General features: G+C 39.2%; 1 protein-coding gene across 2 annotated transcripts in view; it reads left to right on the top strand.

Annotated features, from left to right (window-relative positions):
* The window catches only part of csmd2 (CUB and Sushi multiple domains 2), a 245,317-nt gene that overhangs the window by 159,893 nt on the left and 61,277 nt on the right, over positions 1-24,147 (top strand). For both annotated transcript variants that reach the window (XM_081612677.1, XM_081612678.1), the window contains exons 27-36: positions 4,464-4,666; positions 4,797-4,988; positions 5,228-5,366; positions 5,570-5,757; positions 9,511-9,705; positions 11,673-11,789; positions 13,664-13,777; positions 20,075-20,170; positions 20,601-20,804; positions 21,906-22,030. In XM_081612677.1, the coding sequence (XP_081468803.1) occupies positions 4,464-4,666; positions 4,797-4,988; positions 5,228-5,366; positions 5,570-5,757; positions 9,511-9,705; positions 11,673-11,789; positions 13,664-13,777; positions 20,075-20,170; positions 20,601-20,804; positions 21,906-22,030 (1,573 nt within the window). The remainder of the gene's footprint in view (positions 1-4,463; positions 4,667-4,796; positions 4,989-5,227; positions 5,367-5,569; positions 5,758-9,510; positions 9,706-11,672; positions 11,790-13,663; positions 13,778-20,074; positions 20,171-20,600; positions 20,805-21,905; positions 22,031-24,147) is intronic.

Below are 24,147 nucleotides of genomic sequence, written 5' to 3' on the forward strand. Positions count from 1 at the left end.
TATGAATACAAAATAGTTAAGGCGGAATCAAAAGAGATCCTTAAGATCTGTTTCATCTCTCTCTTCTCCATCTCATCTCCTTACGGCGATTTCTTTGACACTTGATTGAACTATTTTATCTTGTTAAGAGGCAACCAAGTGCAAAAGGAGAGCCCTCGGCTGTAAACTCCAAAACATGGTTTCCTATGAGTCCTCAGAATGTTAACTGCGTGAAGAGGTCAAGATTTTCCTGTCTTTGGTCTGAAGACAAGGAAATCTTCTCTCTAGGAAGAGATCTGCAAGAGCTCTGTAATGATGCCTCCTCAAACTTTTTGACATTTTGTCACATCCCAGCCGTAAACTTTAATGTATTTTAATGGGATTTCTTTGTATTATTAAAATCTGACACTGTAGGAACCAAATAATGCTAAATAATGCTTGGGATATTCAATTATATTTAGCCCATTCAACAAGTAAAGAGTATCTGTGTGTATTTTAATCTCAGTGTAAATACAGCTGTCCTGTGCAGGTCTCAGAGGTTGGCAACAGAACATTAGTAATCAAACAACACAAGACGCATCAGCTGTGGTTAAGTTGAAAGCAGTTAAGTTCTGAAACAGTACGCCAAGCCTTAAACATCTCAAAGATGCTTAGTCCCTTGTCCAAACAGAAACAGACGACATTCAAACCCACCAAAACATGGTCGTTAATAGGCTGCTGGAAGATACGCAGCAATCTGCTGCTGCCACTAACTGTGTGCACTGTTTTTATCCTTTAGATGTACAGTTATTTCACAGCTTATACACTTAGCTGTTTCTCTCTCCTAAAAAGGAAATCTTTACTGATTCTTTACCCTTAAGAAGCACTCCTGGATCAGTTGCTTCAGTGCGCGTGTGCTCTATGTTCTCCGATCCCCAGTCTGTCGCTGCAGATGTCTGCTCCCACTGAGCAAGGTTCTCTCAGAGACTACTTTCCAGCCGTAGTATTCCTCCACCATTGCGATATTCGTGCTCAGCGGACTCAACAGTGATCACGGGAACAAAATATCGACTGCTGTACTAACAGATTCTACTTGTTACATTGAAAAACACTCGGAACAAATAAAAGCAGCTTAAACTGCAATCTAATGCGTTTTCAACACCCGGACACAAATGTTTGGTAAAAAAAATCATAAACTTCAATATTTTAATTTGCTCAGTGCTAGACCTAAAAGATTGAAGATACAAAAAAGCTAGATGCTGCTATTCTGTAGCAGCAAGAAGCAATATCTTGCTGTTGAAATGCATCAATAGGTAATAGTCCCTGAGTTCCTGCTGGTAACTCATATTTTTCTTTTTTATTGTCCTAAATGCTATAAATGTTGTAAAAAGGAAAAAGAAGAAAATGTCAGCCAACCAAAGTGTGCACTGAAAAGGAAAGATAATCTGTTGGCCTTAAATATGTACTATTAAAATCTTTAAGCTGCAGAATGAGAATTCAGTTTTTTGCCAGTGTTATCACCCTTCCTCACTAATTCACCTGCAACATTTTTTACCCTTTTTTTAACATTTTGACAGTGACAGGGATATAGCGCAGTTTAAATGGCGTATAAAAAGAACCATTTATCCCAACATACAACCCACGTTGGTTCAACCTGTCCGTCCCCTCAGCCTTTACCCTCGCATTGTGTGCCGAGTTTCTTCTGCTCTCCGTCAACCTCTTATCCTCCTTCGATCATCCGATGCCGTCAGCAGCCTGGCAGTGATCAACACTGGTCGCTTTTTCATTGCCTTCCTCACCTTCGGGTTTTATTCAACGTACCTCTGCCATTCCACCCACCCTTTCATCTTCCTTCACACAAATCAGCTTTCAGAATTTGATGCTTTTCGAAGCTTGACAGTGCCGAGAGTTAAACTAGAGCACAGGACTCATCAGCACACAAACACGGAAGCAGCACTTGTCCTTGATGCTGACTGTGCTCACAAAAAACATCCCCAATTGTTCTTACTCACACGTACTGTACACGTGCACGTCAATATCGGACAAAAAAAAAAAAAAGTAGTCGTACACCATCACCGGAAAACCTTTCTGAATTTTGTTTAATTCTGTAAATCTTGTTGGAAGCGTTGGGAGGTGGAGCATGAAGGACTTCTGAGCCCTAAAGGTTTCATAACGGGATTAGCAGAATATCTGACTGCCTTGGGGGACGTGTGTGGGTGAAGACCTTTGAACTCCGTGTTTAATTCTTTCATATCATCAGAACCATCAAGACGGTCGTCGAGACGTTTACGGCTTCTCCTAAGTGATGAAAGTAGCAAAAGCGCTGCTTTTCACAGTCGCCATATAGACTTCTCTTTTGCTCTGTCTGCGACCAATACACAAGCGGTTGTGTCAGCACACGTAATGCATTATAACTTCAATAATACCTTTCGCTGCACATTCATGTGAATATTTTCCAGTGTGTCCATCTGCATTGGTTTGCTCTGCGAGCACTTCATTCACAAGCATGGTGACAGGACTTTTCTCGAGGGTTACACTAGTCACACAGAGAGTCTTTTGTTGAGTAGCCAAAGGCTACTGCTAACACATCAGACAGTAAGGGAATCAGAGTCTGACACCAATTATGCAGAAATGGTGGGAACTTGTTGCTAAAAGCCAACATATCAGTGGGTTGCTGTTTCTCCTCTGTATCATCTATAGCTCAAGGCTTTGTGAGTGCATGTGGGTAAGATGATGTGGATACTAAAGGGACCAGGATTTCTCCTCTGTGACTTGGACAGAGATAAGCATTCAGCTCTCTGACTTTAAGACCTGCGCACTGGATGGACTTATGATCGTCTATCTTAAGCCTCAGGTCAAAAACGGTAAAATAAGTCCAGCTGTCCAGTCCGATTTGTGTAAAAAGTTAAACTGAAGTGCAAAGGATTGGAATGAGTTTGTCTAAATTGTCCTCACTCTTTTCCTTTTTAATTTAAATTACTTAATATAACACACTCTGGAAGGAAAATATCTTTGGGCATATTTGTAAATTTCACTGAATTTCACTGCATCTTTGCAAACAGATGGTTTTTTTTCATAAAAAAAATATATATTTCTTCATCTCATTAATGGTTCTCTAGTTGTGATTAACTTAGTGATTTTCCACTATGTTTTTTCTTGTGAATAATGTTTATCCACAAGGGTGATAAATACATCCATAGTTGTGGCACACATTTTAAGCATTTTGAAAATTCTGTGTCTCTTTCCTTTCTCTTCACTATTACAGGCTATTTCATATGAAATACCACTAAAATGAATAAAAATTGGTATATAAGGATTGTTCAAAGCATTGGTTGGATGCTTTTACCTTTTGCATCACATGCAGCTCACCGCAGTTGCAATCTAATGATTTATTTCTCTTCCCACTGTTGCTCTTCACTTGTTAGATCAGACTTTGTTCTGTTCTCAGAGAAAAAAAAAATAGACAACCAAAGGTACATTCCATAGAAGCCGACATGAGCTAACCCACTTTTATAATTAGTTGCATGCATTGTGGACTTCTGCTGTGAATGCTGTTTTCAATAAGGATCCCCAAAAAAAGAGAGTACTACATGTAGTATTTTTTATTTTATTTTTTTTGCCCAGCTGAGCCCGTCCACAGCATCCTTTGAAATTCTCCAACACAAATACTTAAGCAGCATATTATTATGAATGCACTGCGGTTATGCCGGTGCACGTACACGAACCGGCACACAGCTTTTCATATCCATCGGACCACCAGCTGGCTGACAGCTGTCTGGGCCAAATTGAATGGGAGATATTTTGACAGCATCATCTTTTTGGCATCTCGACTGACTTTAAAATGCTGCTGCAGACTTAATGCTTTGACTGACACTGTGGAATCATTGTTGAATGTCCCTAATCTGGTTCCTGTGATCCTCCTTATAATAGTATTTGTTTCCCCTCATTTGTGCTAAGCGTAGACTGGTTTCCTGTCTTATATTTTCTTTAATCATAATGTTACTTTTACAGTAACTTCACAGTGTCCTTCAAATGTACTATACGTTTTGAATATTTTTGTGTTTCATGGGGGTTAAACCCACAAACTTCAATGTATTTTATCAACATTTTTTGTCACAATCGTGTGAGGAAAACATTGTACAAATTACTCTGTAGAAGCATCTGTCATGGTTGGTCCATCTCCAAGTCGTTTGAGGTGTGTTTCTACCAACTTTGGCCATTTGAAAGTGAAATATTTTCTGTCTTCATTGATAAACAGCTCAAGCTCAGGTAGACTATATGAGAAGCACCTGCAAACATCAATTTTCAAGTGATTCCACAGGCTCTCAATCGACTTCAAGAAATTCTGCCTGTTTGAGAGTACAATTTAATATAAATTCATACAAATGGACATTTGGATTGCACGTTGTCATGAGTGAAACAATAAGCACATCTTCTTTGACTCTTACTGTCCAATTTTATATCATACTTGACAGCTACTGTATCTTGTTTATTCCTCTTTTCAGTCTGCATTTTCTGGTCTTCCACACGGAGGAGGTCCACGATGTGCTTCGGATCTGGGACGGTCCGCAGGACGGGGGAGTCCTGCTGAGGGAGCTGAGTGGGTCGGCGTTGCCCCCGGACGCTCACAGTACCTTTAACACGATCACTTTGCAGTTCACCACGGACTTTTTTACCAGCAAGCAAGGCTTTGCTTTGCAGTTTTCTGGTGAGCAATGAAAATTCAGCAAGCGGATTCTAGGTTTATAACACGAATCATCTTCCATGTGATAGTTGAGCCATCACATTAGCTTTTTTCCATATTGTTTCAATGATCTAGCCCCTGCTTGCTCTTTCAGTCTCCACGGCGACCTCCTGCAATGACCCGGGCATGCCCACTAACGGTACCCGCGGTGGCGACAGCCGGGAGCCCGGGGACCATGTGGTGTTCCAGTGTGATCCCGGCTACATCCTGCAGGGGGCCACCAGAATCACGTGCACAGAGATCAATGGTCGCTTCTTCTGGCAGCCAGACCCCCCAACATGCACAGGTACTCTGTAAACACAGCATGCAGCAATTAATTATGCATAACCTCTCTGGACTGACATCAGCACTTATCTGAATGTTATCACACACTTATTAAAGCTGAGTAGCGATGCCTAATTGTGTTACACTTGCTCTTCCTAGCTTGCTAATTGCAACGCATAACACAAATTATAATAACATTTTTAGAATTTATGTCAAATTATTTTCAGCATTTTGTAAATATTTGTTTTTCTCTTCCCATAGCTCCGTGTGGTGGGAACCTAACCGGTCCAAGTGGGCTGATTCTGTCTCCAGACTATCCTGAACCTTACCCACATGGAAGAGAGTGTGACTGGAGAGTTACCGTCACACCGGACTATGTCATTTCGCTCAGCTTTAACCAGTAAGCTTTGACAGCATAGAAAATATTACATAATGTGCAATACCATATTTCCACAACAGTTGTTGTAACTGCAGGACTTGATAAATGATTACGCTTCTAGGCTTCTTGTCATCAAATGATTTAAGTTAGATGTGAGAATTTTGCGCTACTTATTCATGCAGCAAACATCCAGATTCCTTTTTAATGCGACTGTCTCTAACCAGTTTCAGCCTGGAACCCAGTTATGACTTCTTGCATATCTATGATGGGCCAGACTCCCTGAGCCCCTTGTTGGGTAGTTTCTATGGCACCGATGTTCCAGATCGCATTGAGAGCAGCTCCAACACGCTCTTCATGGCATTCCGCAGCGACGCCTCCCTCAGCAGCAACGGATTTGTGCTGCAGTATACAGGTACACACTTTTGGTTAGACCAGGATTCTACAACCTACAGCTGCAGAGGGACATGCGGCCCATTGGCCCCTCCCCTCTGTGACTTTTACTTAACCAGAAAGGAAATGCAACAAGAAATGGTCATTTTAGGAGTTTCTTTGCAAGTTCGTATGCAAAATCTGCTTGTAATATCTAAAAGTTAAAAGTAACTAGCTCTTGCTCCCCCCTCCATCCCCTATCCCCAAAGTTGTAGAAAGGATTTTTACTGTCCCAAAAACTAAAATTAGAAATAAATTTTGATTTAAATTTATTAGCTTTCATGATAAAACATGTTATGTTGTACATAGTTACAGTAGAACATTCTTTTTTGCTGCTTTAGGCATGTTTTATTTTGTAGTAGCAGTGGAAAAAGTGTCTCTTTAAATGGAAAAGGTTGCTGACCACTGGGTTAGTCAAACATGGCTATGAACCGGACCGGTCTGTGTCTCCATGAAGTTTCTACTCTCTAGTGTCTTAACTAAGCTGTGAATTTTGAACAGGATTGGTGCCTATAATGCTTAAACAATTCCTGTTTTAAGTTCTTCTGGCAGATTAAGAATTGAGTCTCAGATTCTTGCAGATTCTTTATTTAAATCCTCATCAGAAATCATCTGCTATAAACCTATGGGGAAACATGTATTTGCCTTTTAAAAATGGGCTAAAAACTTTTTAAGATCTCTTAAAATTTGGAGCTGGAAAAGTATGTTACAATTTTAGAAACATGCAACATTCGTGGTCTGGTCAGTGGTGGTGGTATCGACGCATATCTCGTAGCCTGCTAACGCATATCATTATGACAATTAAAAGCTGACAATCTGCATGGTTAAGCTGTTTTTGATCAGTGCAGCTGCACAAAAGGCTTCTAATAAATTAAAGCGAGCAGCATTTTGTTGTCTCGTGTCAGAGCTTGGCTGACCGCAGCACATTGTTTGGGGAGGTTTAGATTTATGTGCTCATGTAAGGCACGCTGTACTGCTTATCTATTGCAAAATTATAACAGAAGTCCTTGAAAGAGGGCCAGTGTTAGTCTAGCATAGCACATCGATGTGCTTTGCATTCGTTTCTCATCCTTATTGAAGGGGAGACCTTAGTGTCTGAGTGTGAAAAACCATTTCCTTACAAATATACAGATGCTGACCAAGCTTTAAATTAGACTGGGCATCTTTGTTTAGGTCTTCTTGCTTGAGGGAGCAGTATTAAAACCTCCCGAATCTCACGGCCTCAATTAGAATTGTTTAAGGTATCAGACATTTAACCGATTCCAAATCAACCCTGAGTTCTCTGCTTACGGACTGGGTTCTTTTCTAAATAAGAAAATTGGGGGATTTTTATATCAGTCTATGTTTGTGCAGCCACAGTACAGCAATTCATTTGCAACCCCTCCCCTCTCCCAAAAAAAACAACAAAAAAACAAAAACAGGAAAACTGTGTTACAGAGCCTGCTTTTTAACTCACTCCCAGCAATATTCACTGCGGTGTGTGATACCGAGTGTGATTATTGTATGGCCAATCTGGAAGAGCAGATGGACCCAGTGTGTTGCACAGGGAAAAAAAAACCTCCTTCACCCCACTTCCAATTCTCCACACTAATGAACCATAACCAAATAATCCATAAATTACCACCTCGGTTTCAGAGAAGCAACATGGCACACAGACACATTTAGCTCAGATTTTCGGGTCAGTTTTGGAAAGAGATCAGCAAGTTGATGCTTTGGCCCAGATAGTTATTGGTCAGGCCACCGCTACAATGTAATTATCATAGATCCATGCTGTTCTGTCAGCCACTAGACCACACAGTTTTTACAGCTTTTTGTTTCTGTGTTTGGAGGTCTTTCACTGTCGCCAAGGGAACAGTACGACTGACATATTTTTCCATCTCTAAGACGAGGTTGTATAAAACCCACGTAAATTCAGAGATTTTTTTCATTTTATTTATTTATTTTTATATACCATCTACCGGTTCAGGGTGTAAATCTGTTAAAATCTGCAACAGGTGCCCGTAGTCACAGACCGCATTCAGTTTTATTACCCTGTAAGTCTAAATTATTGGTTTGTGCCTGGTCAGCTCCCCAGGCAGGTGCTTAAATAACAGACATTTACCCAAAGTGACACGTCCTCAGCTATAAAACTGAATTAGAAATGTGATTCATCATAAAACGTGTGACACTCACTTTTAACATCTGAAAGTTGCAGCAAATCTCTCTATTAAACTGACTATTTTACACTGTATTGTAGCTGCCTTGTGATGTACACAGAAGAAAGTCCTGGGATTAATAAAATGTGTAATGTTGCTATTAAGTTGGAATGAAAATCCTCTGAATAAATAGCGCTCTGCAAAAATATTCGTATCTCAGACTTTTTCAGACTGACATGTTACAGACATAAACGTTGTTACTAGAACTTTGCGATTGACCAGCAAAAATAGTTCATAATTGAAGTGAAAGGAAAATTATATCCATAACACAGGAAGTGTTGTGTTAGAGATTCACACTTGCAGGCTAAAATCTGTTGACCTTCTTTTTCCAGAATACCTCAAGCTTACAGTCTTAGTTCCAGTTGTGATCTGTGAAAATCTATTTAGCAACAGATTCCTTTGACTTCCTTGGATGCAACATAATAAAATGTGAACAAAGGATATTGGAGTAACAATGCATTTGCAAGATGCAGAACAATTAATGGCAATACATAAAGGTTATGTGAACTTCACATGTATTTAATAATGCCAGACATGAGACACATAATCTGTTAACTTTTGTAAAAACAAAATATTTTCACCTTTACTGAAAATAATTTTTCAGTAAAGGTGAAAAAGAAGTGATGCCTCACTTCTTTTTTTTTCTGTTCGGAGCTTGTATTCATCAAATTATTGACAGACTATTTTACATATTTCTGTCATGTGTTGAGTTTTAGGTGATTTCTTTCCCCCCCCCCCCTGACAATTGCAAAACTTTTGACCCACCTTCTCTTTTGTGTGTCAAGTCATCAAATATTAAAGTTTGCTCAGAGAACCAAATCTGCTGTGCTTAGGAGTGAACTAAATGGCTTCGGGCATCTTTCCTATGTTTATCTTAGCTGAAAGGGTGTGAAGTGTGCCAAATTGACAGGCTGCATCTCACATGCACATTTTGCACCTAGAACAATGTGCTGCTAAATTAAGCAAGACATCTATCTTACGACCTCAGGGTTGGTGATTGATATGTGGTTAAATGCAGAGCGTGTGAGAGGGAGCTTTGGCAGGGTAGGGCGTGTATCTGCACGCGCGTGTGCATGCGTTTGATAAAGAAAGCTTGCGTATGTGCATTGTCTTCTCAAGTTAAGAGCACAGAGAAATGTTGTTTGAGAAGCAGTTGTGTACAGTCAGCAGACCTTGGGCCAGAGCCATGCCACTTTCAATCAGCTGCCTGTCTGTTTTCACAACCATACATACCCCAGTAGCCACAGATGAGAGGCTAGTGTCAAGGGCTGGAGAAAAAGTGGCAGTCATTGAGATATATTTACTGAAAACGGGACAGAGCACAGAGTTGCAGAAAACTGGGAAAACAGGGGAGAAAAAAAAGCAGCCATAAAGAAAACGAGTTGGAAAACCAAGTGTATAAATACCCTCGGGCGCGTAACATTTTCTATTCCAGCATATCTGGTGCAGCAAAAAAAAAAAAAAAAAAAAAAAAAATCATTATTGAAAACCACGTGCTTCCATCTGTCACAGAATTTCCACTCTGTTTCTTCTCGCCACAGAAAACCCCAGGGAATCTTGCTTCGAACCTGGCCTGGTTCGTAACGGGACACGGGTGGGCACCGATCTCAAGCTGGGCTCCACTGTCACCTACCACTGCGACAGCGGCTACACGCTGGAGGGAGACCCGACGCTCACTTGCATCATGGGGGGAGATGGCAAGCCGAGCTGGAACAAGCCCAAACCCATCTGCATGGGTAAACACTGACATCTGGAGTTGATTGTTCAGAGCACAAACCATGCCTCGCGCTTATAGGTTTATCGCACGTAAACATTCATATGGCTAAATCATCATGTGTTGCGTTTCTACTGAGATATGTCCCGCAGGTACATATTTGCCGAGCTGTGTGGGTTTTGTGAAAATATGCAAGTGTAGTTTTGATTTATTCTGAAGTTTCAGAAGAGAGCAGCCTGTTTTGCATATCTTCCCCTTACACTCAGAGGGAACTGCGTCACTCTCTGATATTCCTTTGACACAGCTACCGCACGCAATGCATGAACCCCTGGAAAGCTGGTAAAAGATACCTTGACAGCACAGAACCTGCTTCAGACTCGGCGTGTCGGGTGGAACACTTGCTACACACTTGTTCTGGCTGTACAATCCAGTTCAGTCACACAAATCCACTGACATACAGGGACATTCAAATATGACTGGATGGCTATAATTCAACTCAGAAAGTTCTACATCCTGTTTTTAATTGAGAAACGGTTACTAAACAAAATCTTAAGGCTTAATACTAAAAAGTCTTGCGTTGGTCTTTTCCACAGAGTGAGATATCTTTATCTGTCTGTTTATCTCTGTTAGCTTTAATGGTTGTGGCTTACAGTTAATGAAAGCCGTGAATTAATTTTGGCATAAAATTTGAATATTATGTAAAAAAGCTGAATCCATGAATGCAAATTTGTGATTCGACGAGGCAGTTTGTATGTTGAAAATATATATTTGAGAACACATATTGATTATTGCTTCCCTCCAAAGCATGGGCAGCACTCGTAACCAGATATTTTCAGCATAATAGCCATTAATTCTATGTTTAAAAAAATGTTAAGAGTGTTTTATGGAGAGCATTATTTTTATTTATTTTTATTTTTTTACCCATATCTGCTTTAAATTTCCTCTTTAGAAAAATGTGAACTGAGAAAAATATGGACATGTTTAATTTCCTTCTGGGATTAACACAGTACTTTTTTTTTTTTCACTGAATTGAATTAAAGGTTCAAAGCATATTTTAGCCACTATACAGACAAATAAACTCCACTATTACATATGTGCAGTAAACCTGTTGTGTTATTCATCCTAGAGGATTCTGCATTGAGCTCAAAATCCGATAAAACCACAAAAAACACTTGGGCATTACTGGCATCCCATACGAGCTGCCGAGAATAAGTGGAAGAACTCATATCAATCTTCCTGGGCTTGTAGTTGAAATAGAATAGTTCATAGGTGTTTTGGCTCACACTCTAAATAAATAAATAAATAAATAAATAAATAAATAAATAAATAAATAAATAAATAAATATCACTGTTTTAGTACAGAGCTGTGTGTTGGGGGATGCTGTGCACAGAAGCATTGCATTTTATCAAACTGCTTTAACATTTGAAGAAGAAACAACACAGTAAAAAAACAATGGTAACAGTAGCAGCAGCACACAGTGCATGGAGTTTACCATCACAACAAAGCCAAACCCGTTAGAAGTGCGTCGTGGTCTGGCTTTCACGATTTCTAGCGACACTCTAGACATTTGCACTTGGAGGGAAAATTCTATTTATCATACGAGTGTTATAGCGGAAGTAAATTGACCTTTAAGTGATATTCACATTTATTTAGATGCCTCTGGACAGCAGCCCTACAAATATCCAAGTTCGCACAGAGCATTTTCAGGGGCTTTAACTTGGGAGAGGAGGCTCTGGCCTCATCACACCCAGGCTAACCCAGATGGACACTTGGAAAACATGGCAATTTCACTGTAGCAACCACCAGGGACATCTTCCATCCAAACCCCAATCACACAAGAAAAGTAATTTAGGAATGATGGAACAGAGAGGATGGAGAGGAGGAGTAGAAATGGAACCTTCCCCTGTTACCGTTAGACCTTCCTTTTATGTCTGCCTGCTCCCACTTTATGGTGTCTCTTCATGTTTGATCCCTATGTTTCTCTGCAGCGCCATGTGGTGGACAGTACTCCGGATTAGATGGAGTAGTCTTGTCCCCCGGTTTCCCTGGCAACTATACCAGTTCTCGAACCTGTCTGTACTCTGTAGTCGTGCCCAAGGATTATGGTAAGCCATGTTTTTTTGTTTTTTTTGTGCGCGGGTCTGTAAAGTGGGTTATTTGTGTTTGTTTATAATAAAATCATTCAGCAATCCCCCCAAGAAGCTATGATCAAACAGAAACTATATTCTTCTGCCTTACTGAACTCTCTGTTATTTTCTTACTACTGGGAAAAACAGGGAAACTTTTTTTTTTTTTTTTTTCCCCAGTATCTGAATATTCTCAGTGACAGGAAAGGCACACGAAAACAATCTGGTGTTAAACTGTTAAAAGCTCACACAGTCGCTGCTTTTTCACCTCTAATCAAGCTGCTACTCCTGAGAGCGTTGTTGAATGCATGTATCCTACTTTATTCTACTCATAGTAAAATCACACAGTGACTGAGACGCATTTCCACAGGACTTACATTTTTTTCTTTTCTTTTTTTTTTTTTTCTTTCACGGTACATCGGTAGAGCTGTTTAATCATCACGAAGCACACTACTTATTCACCTTGTTTATCAAAAACACACCTACACACAAACACAGACAAAAAATATAATTGCCACCTGGAAGCTTCATATTTTCTTGACTTGAGCTCCTATTTTTTGGCACTTCCATCTTAAAGGTCATTCTTTCCCTCCAATGTCTTATCAGATACTACACAAGCATCAAATTATTTGGAAGGCAAAACAATGCTGAATACAGCTCAAATGAATCAATTCAAAATGTCCTTCGCTTACTTGCCCAGGATGTCTCTCTGCATCACATTCTCAAGCTGACTGTTTGCTCTTGCTCGGTTTTTATCTCTACTTTTTTTCTCCAGCCACAGGCTTTTTTAATGAGTTATAAGCATCAGGTCTCTTCTGGGAAAAGCTCCTGTCATGGTTAAATTACCCCCACAAAAAAAAAAAAAAAAAAAAGCATCAGCTTGTGTTTGACTTTGGGTTTATTTCACCCCTGTCTTCTGACTGTTGAAGCCTTTATGCACCTCTCTTGAACCCAATCATCTGCGTATTTCCCTCACTGAGGTCATGGTGAGGAAAACACAAAAAAAAATCAAAAAAAATTGAAATGATTAAAATTCACATTAGCATTTTCCTGGATAATGACAGCAAAGCCCAAGGCAGCTCACTTTGTCGTGCAGAAAAGCAAAAGCTTTTTTTCCTCATTCTTCCAGCTTCTCATTAGGCTCATGCACCAGGCTAATAATAGGGTGTTTTACCCAGTGCGGATGGCTGGGTGGGTGTCACTGTGACCAATGGTTTTACCTTATTGACAATGATGATAGAAATGTGCAACAACATATTTAAAATTGGGAGAAAATTCCCAATGCTAGGTCCTGTTGAAAATAGAAGACTATAGGGTTCCTCTAACAGACCCACAAAAAGTAGGTAACCATTATCCATACTGCCACTGTTGAGTATCTCTCTCTATTCGTCCTTCTCTTTAAACAGCTCCATTTATAAAAACTAGATGATTGACTATAAAAAGCCTGACTTTTGTAAAAGGAAAACCGGTATTACGTCTTGGTTGAGACGATGAAAGCTCTGTAGTGGAGTTTTAGCTCCACGTCATATGACAGATTGCCTGTCTTTGTAAATCCCTGCGTCCTGACAGGCCATCAAGCCCAGACAGGTTTCCTGATCCCCCTTGTAATGTCAGTTTTTGGTTTTGTTATCATAACTGCCAGCATAATCCACCCTGCTTTAAGGAGGACAACTTGACTGAAATTGCTGTTGATAACCCTCTTTTTTTTAAATCTGGATAAAGCAGAGCACTATTTTTATGAGTCTTTAGTCATCTTAAATAAACTGGAGAGCATTTTCTGTGACTTTTGCAGGCAGCGCTTTCAGTTGCTTTTTCATCTTTTGTTCCTTGCTCTGTCTGCGTCTCTTTCCCAGTGGTGTTCAGCCAGTTCGCCTTCTTCCAGACTGCTCTGAATGACATAGTGGAGGTTTATGATGGACCAACACAACATTCCCGGGTTTTGAGCTCACTTTCTGGAGCGCACACAGGTACTGTACATGCATTTTTATGGTGATCTGCTTAGAACCACATTACCTAATCACATTGAGGTGCATGAATGACGCTGGACGTTTGAGGTATGACAGAATTGAACGAAGCGACTGCGATTGTTATCCCAAGTTGGTCTTGCTAATATAACTATGACTTCTGCTTATTCTTATTCTTATTCTGCTTATTATTGCCAGGGCATTAAAATGCATAAATATGTTTGAATTATAATCCATGAATATGTATTTCTGAATATTTGCTTCAAGGCATTTTCTGCTCATAGCTGAGGATATCTCCCTGTCTCATGTCCTGTATTTGGTGTCATTTATCCTCAACTCTTATCACCTTCCTTTTCTTTACTTAAGACAAAAAAAAAATGTATAGCATGTTGCTATGACCAACATGTTTTAGCATGGAGTTATTGTGATCTGGGTCATGACTAGTGTTAGGTTTCCAAGCACAGCTAAGCTTTTGTGTAGGCCAGAACATTACATTTTGGTCTTATCTGAGCAGATTAGCTTCTTTCACATGTATTGTGCAAATGTGACTTTTATGGATTTATTTCAAAAATGGCTTTTTTGTGTATTATTAAGCCCATAATTTTAATACCTAATTCACCCTTCTGAGCCGTGCATTTATGTATCTCCTCCAGAATACAATGGGCCTCCTTCTTTTTACCAGCCTGTCATTAGATAAGGAGACAGACTTTACCCTTCACAGACAGGCAGGGAAGGATGGATGGATCAATAGTTGGATGGAATCATGATCCATGAAATGTTTAAAGCCTGTGATATTGTTTATCTATATAACCTTGCCTTAAAACTTATGCCAGACAAAAGAAACGAGCATCAGTTTCCTTCAACTTCACAATTTTGTGTTGGACTATCACAAAAAATGCATTGAATTTTTACATCAGAACACACCTACATGTAGACACATTGTTGAACATACAGCATTGACACATCCATGCTTACTTTCTGTATCAACAAGACAATAATCAATAAAGTAATAAAGTACATACTATAATTTAATGATAGCTTTGCAACCAAGAACTTATGTTTTATCTAGGTTTATTAAACATGTGTATGAATATGCATTAACTGTCATTCAAAATACAATATTTTATATCTCAATTACAGATTCATTTGATTCCAATTTTTTACTTTGATTGAGAAACTGTTCTTGTTCGATTTGGCTCGCTAACCTTAGGGATACACATATTTTGGTTTGAGTCTAACACAGCCTTAGAAAAGTCAATTTGCAGTTCAGTAAAGAAGATGCTGTAATAACTAAGTACTTTGGGTGATGGGTTCACTGAGTTATCCAACCAAACATGGCAGACCTGATGTACTTAAGAAAGAGAAACATCTGTGTTGCACTATACTGCTGTGTAACTGTCATTACGTTGTCTATAAACCGATATTCTCTACCTCTACCTACCAAACAGGTGAGCAGATAGCAAGGGATAGAATTACGCAGATCTACAATCTTTCAAATCCAATCCCACTTTCTGTCAATTTCTAAAATGTGTAATTGAGCGCAGTTAATATTTCACTTCGTTTTTTTTACTGAATGCTTATGTGTTATTTGTCAGGCTGAGAAAATTACAGTAATCAAAACACAAGCCAATTCACTGTTATTAGTTAACCTTAGAAAGCACATTACATTAAATTAGTCAGACTAATGCATTCAGCAATATGTTACTCGCTCTCAGGCGCCTAGGAAAGCCAATCTTTGAGAAGAAAAGGCAATGATTGTGAATTATTGGGGACAAACAGAATAAAAGAAGAAAAGGGAAAGAAGAATAAATGAACAATAAAAGGTGGGAATTAGAAGAAGGTGACAGCATGTAGGCAAGATTGAATGAAAGCACTGAATAAAGAAATCAAGAAGACTTATCTAAATGCAAATTTTCAAACTCATTGGGAAAAAAAGGCAATTTCCACTCTCATGGTCATCTAACACGAGGGACTGAGGAGTCTATTAAAGTTTGACCAGTTATATTGCCAATGTGCATTTTTCTGCCTCTGTTTTACTGGTAGCATGCTGCTAAACAAATTCAGAACTTTGTTTCCAGAAAATGTAAAATCTGCTTGCTGTAGCTCCCACAGGGCTTCGTCTTTTTTTTCTTCTTCTTCTTCTCTCTCTAAAACTGATTGAATTGATGCAACAGCTGGAGCAGTAATTTTTTTTTACATTATTTTTCATGATGCTCATATCTGAATCAACTGCCTCTGAATTTTGATCACCGACTTCCAGTCAAAGTCAAATCTGTCCTCGTCAGTCCTTCCATATACCAGAGCAGAAAATCGCTTCGGTGCAAACTGGTTCAGATCTGGAAAGTTGCTGCCGGTCAGATCAGTTTCATGCCGACATGCCTTTGGTGCGCGTGGATGAATACCTGCCACTCAGTCCAAATTATTATAACCCAAGTATAGCCTTGTTTGAAGTACTTCTTCTAATAAACCACCCAGCATGCCTCAGCAGTCCTGTAGTGAAAGCAGAGCAGTAACAATGATGATTCATTATTAGGTATTTGAAATTCGGACCCACTGCATTTAAATTTGGAGAAACAAAGCCAAAAAAGGGAAAACAAAACAAACAAACAAAAAAAAAACATGAGCGAAACTTTTGCACAAAATATAGACTCACTAGTTCACACACAGATGCTGCCTCTGGGGTTAACCGCGTCTACCTCCCACTAGAGTGTGACAGCAAGCAGACATAGAGTAATGAGATTCACTGCAGAGAGCCAGTTGGCAGCTCAAACAGAGTAAGAAAGAGAAGCAGAGACTGAGGTGCCCACACTTCATATCATGTTTGGGGAAAAAAAAATGTGTTGACTGACAACAATGAGAGGATTTTCTGTGTGTAATGAAGCTAATGAGGATTCAAAAAGTCACTTCAACGTATACATTAAAAGCATATTTTCTTCCTATGTCATTGTTTACAGTGAGAAATCTTTTATGTTGTCATGCACTCGTACAGCGTCATACAGCGTGTCCCTGACATATTAATATGTTTTAACCTATTCACAACAGCACAAAATAGTCCATCACTGGAAAGGACCCATGGCTTTAAAACTCAGGAAAATGTTTCGCGGCAGTAACAAGTTGATGTCTTTTGAGGTAGCTCTCTCAACGTTGCACATTTCTACCAATTCTCAGTTCCAAAGTGTCACCAGAGCTGCTGTATTGGACAGTGAGTATCTGGTGAACAGCAATTTTCAAGTCTTGACAAAATACTCAACCAGACTTAGGTCTGGACTTTGCATATGCTTTGATCTAAGGCCAGGCAATAAATAAGTGATCAATTAAATACATTTTCTGTTAAGACTATAAAATTTTTTGAAAAGGAAGTTGCTGTTTTTTTTGTTTTGTTTTGTTTTTATTTTTCCACCAATATACTTTGTGGGCTTCCATAGGTCAGTATGACGTCAGCCCACCGCAGACTTACCGTCTTGTTTTACCAGCATGTTTCACAGCTGGACTTTGAATTCAGTTCAACTCCCTGAGGGAATAATTGAAATAAAAGCAGGTTTTTGAAAATACTTTTTTCGTTTGAATGAAAAGAAAGGGAACTCGGTATGAAAAAATTTATAATTTTATTTCTAAACCATATTGCCACAGCCCTACTTTGATCTAAAATATCTTTATGGTTACATTTCTCCTGGAATATGAACCTCTGGTTCAGTCTTGTTTTTTTTTGTTTGTTTTTGTCGCTTTTTTTTCTTTTCCCCTTGACTTTTAACACACTTTCTTCCAGAATTGTCCTGCCTTTGTCTTTATTACCATCAGCTCAGAGTAGTTTGCCTGTTTCCGCCAAGGACAAGCTGCCCCTCAGCATGATGCTGTCATTATCACATTTCGCCATGGGGATGGTGTGTTCAAGGAGATGGGCAGCATAATTGATCTCTGCATATAGTGTTCTGCATTTCAAACTGTTTTGTTTGACTCACTAGGGCATCTTCTTTCACATGTTTGCTCTGTAGCAACATACAAATAGCACTTTAACAGATTTCTTCCAACAAAACTAATTCATGGAGACCAACTGTGAGGAGTTTCCTTCAAACATGTCAGATTCAACCTCTTGAGGTCTGGATCTCTGTAGTTATTCTAGATCCAATGCTTACACTGGTTTGGTTCGGTCTGCTATGTGGTTTATGTATAGTATTTGACTGTTTCATGTCACATATTTCGGCTGAAATGAAATTAATGAGGGCTAAATTAAAATTCTGCATTTGCACATTTTTTTTTTTTTTTGCAACTGTGTACAAACCAGAGTTCATCTAAATGCACATTTTTACTTTCTGAGTAGAAATGAGCTAATTGGTTGCTTGGATTGATAACAATTGCACACTAAATTGTGCTGTTTTGTGAAAAGGAAATGTATTCAAAGTTATTTATTTGACTTTTTATATCCTTAAAAATCTCATCAGTCCTGGTCAGGGGGCCCTTGATTTTTGCCTCTGCAATCTGCAGTTAACATAAGAAGGTGCTTGATTGTGGAGGGCCGCAAGCAGCAGCAGGTAAAAAAAAAGAAAAAGAAAATCAACCTTGATCTTGATTACATGGCGGTGAATTACAGCCAACAAGGGATGTAGTCCTTCCAGCCACATCTTGAGCACTTGCCACACTGTTCCTAATCAATGCAGATACGTCAGTAATGATCTGCTCATTAGGAGATATTGTCAACAAAGACATAGAAAATAAGCCTATATCAGAAATCAGTTTGACCTTACAAGAGGAGGACACAGATTGAGGCGTAGGCTACAACTTCCTAGCTCCAAGCCACGATTAGTTGTAGATTCGACTGCAAGTCTAAGTAATATCCTGATATTACACGATGTACGTATCTCCCAGCCAAGCATACTTGTGAAGCCCTATTCACATATGAGGAACCTCAAGCTGCTTTACTGGAAAATAAAAAAAAAAGAAGGAAGGATGCTAAAATGGACAACCGAACATTAAGAAACAAGTTATTATATTGATGTTTGAAACTTCTTTGTTGTATTCAGTGGGGCCCTGCAGGCCATTACGTCTGAGAGTGCTGAAAGTGTGAGCTTCACTCCTGTGTGTCTATTAATAATTCCCTCTTATAAATAATTTGCTCGGTATAAAATACGATGTAGCTGCTTCACCTTGTAGAATGTGTAGTAATACATACAGCTAATAAGACGAGACGATTTAAAATATGGGCTTCACAAGAATGAGACTAGCTTTGGTTTAGCTTAATTGTTTTTAATAGCTTAATTCTATTGTTAGAATTAAGCTATTCTAACAATAGCTTAATTATGTTCTCACTTGATTTGGTTGCTTTCTTTCTGAACTGTATTAAATAATCTATAGTAAGAGTAAAATACTCCAGTCCAGATCTGACTTGTACATATTGTACATTGTAGTTTTTTTTTATATTTATATTTGACTATTTCTAAAATCTTCACAATGCCTGAAAAGTTTAAAAACATAAATGTTTTGTGGATCCTCAAGTAAAATAAAGGTGTCTTAAACTCAAAGTGGTCGATTTCTTTATTTTTTCTTCAATTAGACTAGAGATGATCAAATGCAGTTTGTTATTTTAAATGATCTGTTGAAGTGCAATCTGAAATGGAAACCAATTTTAGTTTTGTTAGCATCTACATTTAACCAAATGAACTTTTTTTCAGTATTTACGAACAATCTTTATCTTGTTTATACACATTTTTTCCATAGGCTGTCCAAAATGCAGCTATATGAATTGTTTTACCAGTCAAGTGGACAGTTAACAATACAGAGCAAGATGTACTTAACCTCATTCTTAAAAACATGAGTTACCAGGATGGATACAACAATCCTATACTTAAATTACTCACTGTTATATGTGGGGATTATAATAAAAGCTTGGGGTTACTCCACCAGTCAAATCCACCTACTAGCAACAACTAGATATAAGGGACTAATCTCCCTTTGATGTAAAATATTGGGGGATTTTCATGTAGAATTATATTGTGAAATCCCTACCAGGTATCATCATACTACTTGTTACTGAAAAGTTTAGTCCCTATTTTTTTTAATAAAAGCCTTTCCCAGCAGCAGCACATTTTACTGAGGTTACAATAACTGTAGTCTCAAAGTCAACACATGAAAAACTATATTTTTTTTTCTACTTGCATGACTCATAGTTTCCAAAAGAGCTATTAGCATCAACACATAGCAGCAAACGAGAGACAAAATATTACCTGGAAATCTTTTGACAATATGCACCCATTGAAACGCAGCCCTCAAGGTTGCCCTTTGCTTAAAACCTGCCTTCTCTCTCAGGTGAGTCGTTGCCGTTAGCGACCTCCAATCAAATCCTGATCCGCTTTACAGCCAAAGGCCAATCCAGCTCCAGAGGATTCCATCTGGTCTACCAGGGTAAGTGCAGAGCCCATTGGCACACAGTCCTCCTCCTGTATTGAGAGACTTGTGAATTATTGACTGAATTAATTAACTTCAGCCATTGTTTTAGTTACTTATGGTGGTTGGGGGTGGGGGGTGTGGTCTGGAGGGATTTCTATTTTCTGTTATTGTTTTCCTTAAACAATGTACTGTAGTAGTAGTGACATTTACCACAGCTATCCAAAGGCAAAGTCAGCCCTTGATAAAGTTTAATGAATAAATAATTTAGTCTTGCATTTATATTGTAAGTGAAATGATGGACTGCCAAGACAAGGTGAAACTGTTTTTGTATCACTTATTGGATCATACTAAGTATTAACTTGCTTTATAAGCAGTGGGATCTTGTGTATCAAAAGTACCTTATTAAAACCCATGCAAACTCTTTATTTTATTCCCCCATTCATAGCGGTGCCAAGGACCAGCGCCACCCAATGCAGTTCAGTCCCTGAGCCACGAAACGGTCGGCGCATGGGCAACAACTTTGCCGTTGGCGCAGTGGTCCGCTTTGAGTGCAGCCCTGGCTACGTCCTGGAGGGATCGAGTGCCATTGAATGCTTAACAGTCCCCAATGCCCTGGCACAATGGAACAGCTCCATACCCAGCTGCATCGGTAGGAAATCGATACTAAAATCAAACACTTACGGCTTACAGTTAAACTACTTTTAGCAGTCTGTGTGTTTGTTTTTTTGGGGGGTTTTTGCAGCTTTTTTTCACTTCCTTTCAGTTTCACTAATTAGCTTGTTTGCTAACCAGAACCAGCTTTCCCTTGTTTGCTCTGTGTCTGCTTCTCATGTGACACCCTAAGAGTTAAAACCCTGTCTCCTCACAGCTGTCAGCTGCAGGCCATCACCTGCACTGATGCGGAGAGATTTAGCCGTGAGGCACACAGGTGCAGGCCATGTTCGGGGTCAAAAATACACACCAATAGAAACAGACATGACAACATGGACAGTATTGACAATAACACATGGCCTTCACACACACACAGGACGTAACACAAGCAGATGCTGTCACCAGATGTGAAACTGGCACAAAAAGCAGGAAAGACTCATCTGATGAATATAGATGACAGTCTATATTCATCAGGAGAGGTGCTTGGTGCTTGGTGCAACTTTTTTTTGTTGTCATAATTGGGGCATTAAAGGATGTACCCAACAAGGCTTGTTCATTATAAACTTTATCTAAATCTAAATCTTCCATAGCACTTGAACATTACATATTACATCCACAAATGTCCATGCATTTTGTTGGGATTATACAATGTGCGTTAAAACCTACAGTTTGTTTTGCTGTGAAATGGAATAACAGTACATAGGTTTCATTCTTTTTTTTTTTTTTTTTACCCTAATGTGACCTATATCAAAGTGTTTGTCTACAATCTGAACAACCCAATTCTTATCTTTTCACACCCCAAAAGGTCCGATCTTTAATACCACTACAATACAGGGCATGAAAGAATAGACATATGCGGTACTTTTCAAAGTGTCTGCAGTCTGATCGGCCATGGCGCGTTTTAGCCGACTTTTACGTCATTGATGCGAGACCATGCGTCATAATTCTGATGTTCAAAACACAGAGTGAAAGGCCAATTAAACACAGTGTTTATAGCACAGTGGTAGCTGTAAAATCATATTATTATTATTGCAGTATTCAGCTGTGCTGCTGCTTCCATCTTTTAAGCTAATAAAAATGGCTCCTTTTCTTGCTGTAGTTCCATGCGGAGGTAATCTGACCCATCGAACTGGCACCATCTTATCTCCAGGCTACCCTGAACCTTACCTCAACAGTCTGAACTGTGTGTGGAAGATTACTGTTCCTGAAGGATCAGGGATCCAGGTTTGTTTGTTGTTTTATTTTCTCAGTGTTCTCACTGGATGTGAAGATTGTCACACATGGATGGAAATTTGAGGATTTCTGGCAGCACAAAATATGTAACGGTATATACAAATCTGAGTTTGTTTGACTTTTACATATGATATAGAAAATAAGCCCTTTGAAGTAAGCCCTTCATATTTTCAACAGAGAATTGAATGCACATTTTTGAGGCTTACTTATAAGAATGTGTGAATCTGTTTTATAAAGTAACACATAAACCTGTCGCAATAACAAATTTTGCTGGACAATATACCGTCCTAGAAATGATTGCGATAAATGATAAAATTGTTGATTTGTTAACTGATTTAATAATAATGGAATAATAATGCAAGTACACCCTCTCAAAGATCAATACAAATTTCTAAATAACATTTAACATTGGAACTGGAAGACATTTTAATTATCCAACATAAATAAATAAAAAACAAATAAAATGGATTATAAAATCTCTGTAAACAAACCTGCCCTTCAAAATATATTAATTAGACTCAAGAGAAAACTGTTAGTTAGGACTTTTGTGGGGAAAAAAGGTGTAAATTTGCTCTGTGTACTGGTTGTCAAATGTTTGCAGCATTTTTTTGTAATGAGATTTTAGGGCTTGATATCTTGAGCAATTACTGAAATGGTCTTAGTGTGCAACATTTTGCGCTGGCCTTTTTGGATTTTGTTTGTCAGTTAAACAACCCTGTAATTGTGGAGTATCACGAGATACAGACGGAGACAGCCCATTGGTTGTAGACATTATTTTGTTTCTCAAACTGGTAAAACTGCATCTAATGATTCCGTTTTAGGGGAGGTGATGGGGGGGCCGTAAAAAAAATTTCTGATCACTGGGGGGGCATGGCAGAAAATAATTGAGCAACACTGGTCAAATGTAACAGGAACAAAAGTGTTTTTGGGGTTTTTTTAAATCAAATTTTAGAAATACTTCTGCATCATGTGGCACAAGCCTTTGGTATTCCAACGGGTTACTAATGAATCCATATTCCACCGTATCAAAGATACCATTTTAGCTTCTCTGGGTATAAGACAGTGGTTAGAAACTGACCTTGCTCAGGCTCCAAATGTAATTCTGACGATCAATTTTCTAGAAACTCGAGATCCCTCAACTCGAAATGAATTTATATGTCACTGCTTCCTCAATTACCTGGCCTCTCTTTCCTGGGAGTTCACTCGGTTTGCATATTGTTATTCTTTTTGATACATTTGTGATGAAACCTTGCTGGAACTCTGGCCGGGTCCCGGCGGAGGCGCCGGCCGGAAAAGTTTTTTAAGCCCACGTTCCAGCCTTTGTGCTTAATGACCTCAGTGGCGTCCCTCAGCTATTAGCTCCCCCTCCTCATCTCGGTGTCCTTGCAGGTCAAACACACGAGACGGGCCACAGGTCCACTTAGCATTCTGCTTTATCCGCGAACCTCGTCGAAGCTCTGATTTTTAAATCGAGCAAAAGTCTGAGGCGACAAGTTACTATAGCGACACTTCTCACAAATTACAACACAAATAAAAATGCTCATAACTACAAGCTCTGTCCAGTTAAACACACGGGGGTTGTACTCTGTTTTCATACACACAGTAGCAGATGGCTCCCTGTTCCCTGCTTGTTCCTTTTTCACGTTCCTTGTGCTGTCCTCTCTCGCTGTTGCTCTCTTCTACCAGCGACCAGAAACACATTAGATTGGAGTGTCTCGAGCCAAAAGAGAACTTAGAGGAGCGAGGTGCCTTGTTGGCACATTTGCTGCGGCCCCCTAATGAAAGATCAATCTGTGATCTGCCTCGTCTCCCCAGGAACCCAGTGCACCAGAGCCCCTGCAGCCCCTTTAATTGGCTCATATCCGATCTATAACCATCACAGGCAGCTGAGGAAGGCAGAGGAATGAGTGCGTGAGGCGAACTGAAAGGGAGGCATGGAGGAAGTGTAAAAATGAGGGATGACACAGAGAACACTGCATGAGTGAATATACATTTTAAACCAGTGTCCAAGGGTAAATTTGCGGCAGCTGACACAGCATGGCTGATGTCAAACATCCATTTTAATCTATCGCTCGGGCAGTTTCACAAATTTTTTGGTGGGCATGAAA

The sequence above is a fragment of the Poecilia reticulata genome, chromosome 11 (genome assembly GCF_904066995.2).
Source record: "Poecilia reticulata chromosome 11, P_reticulata-male-v2, whole genome shotgun sequence".
Taxonomy (NCBI): Eukaryota; Metazoa; Chordata; class Actinopteri; order Cyprinodontiformes; family Poeciliidae; genus Poecilia; species Poecilia reticulata.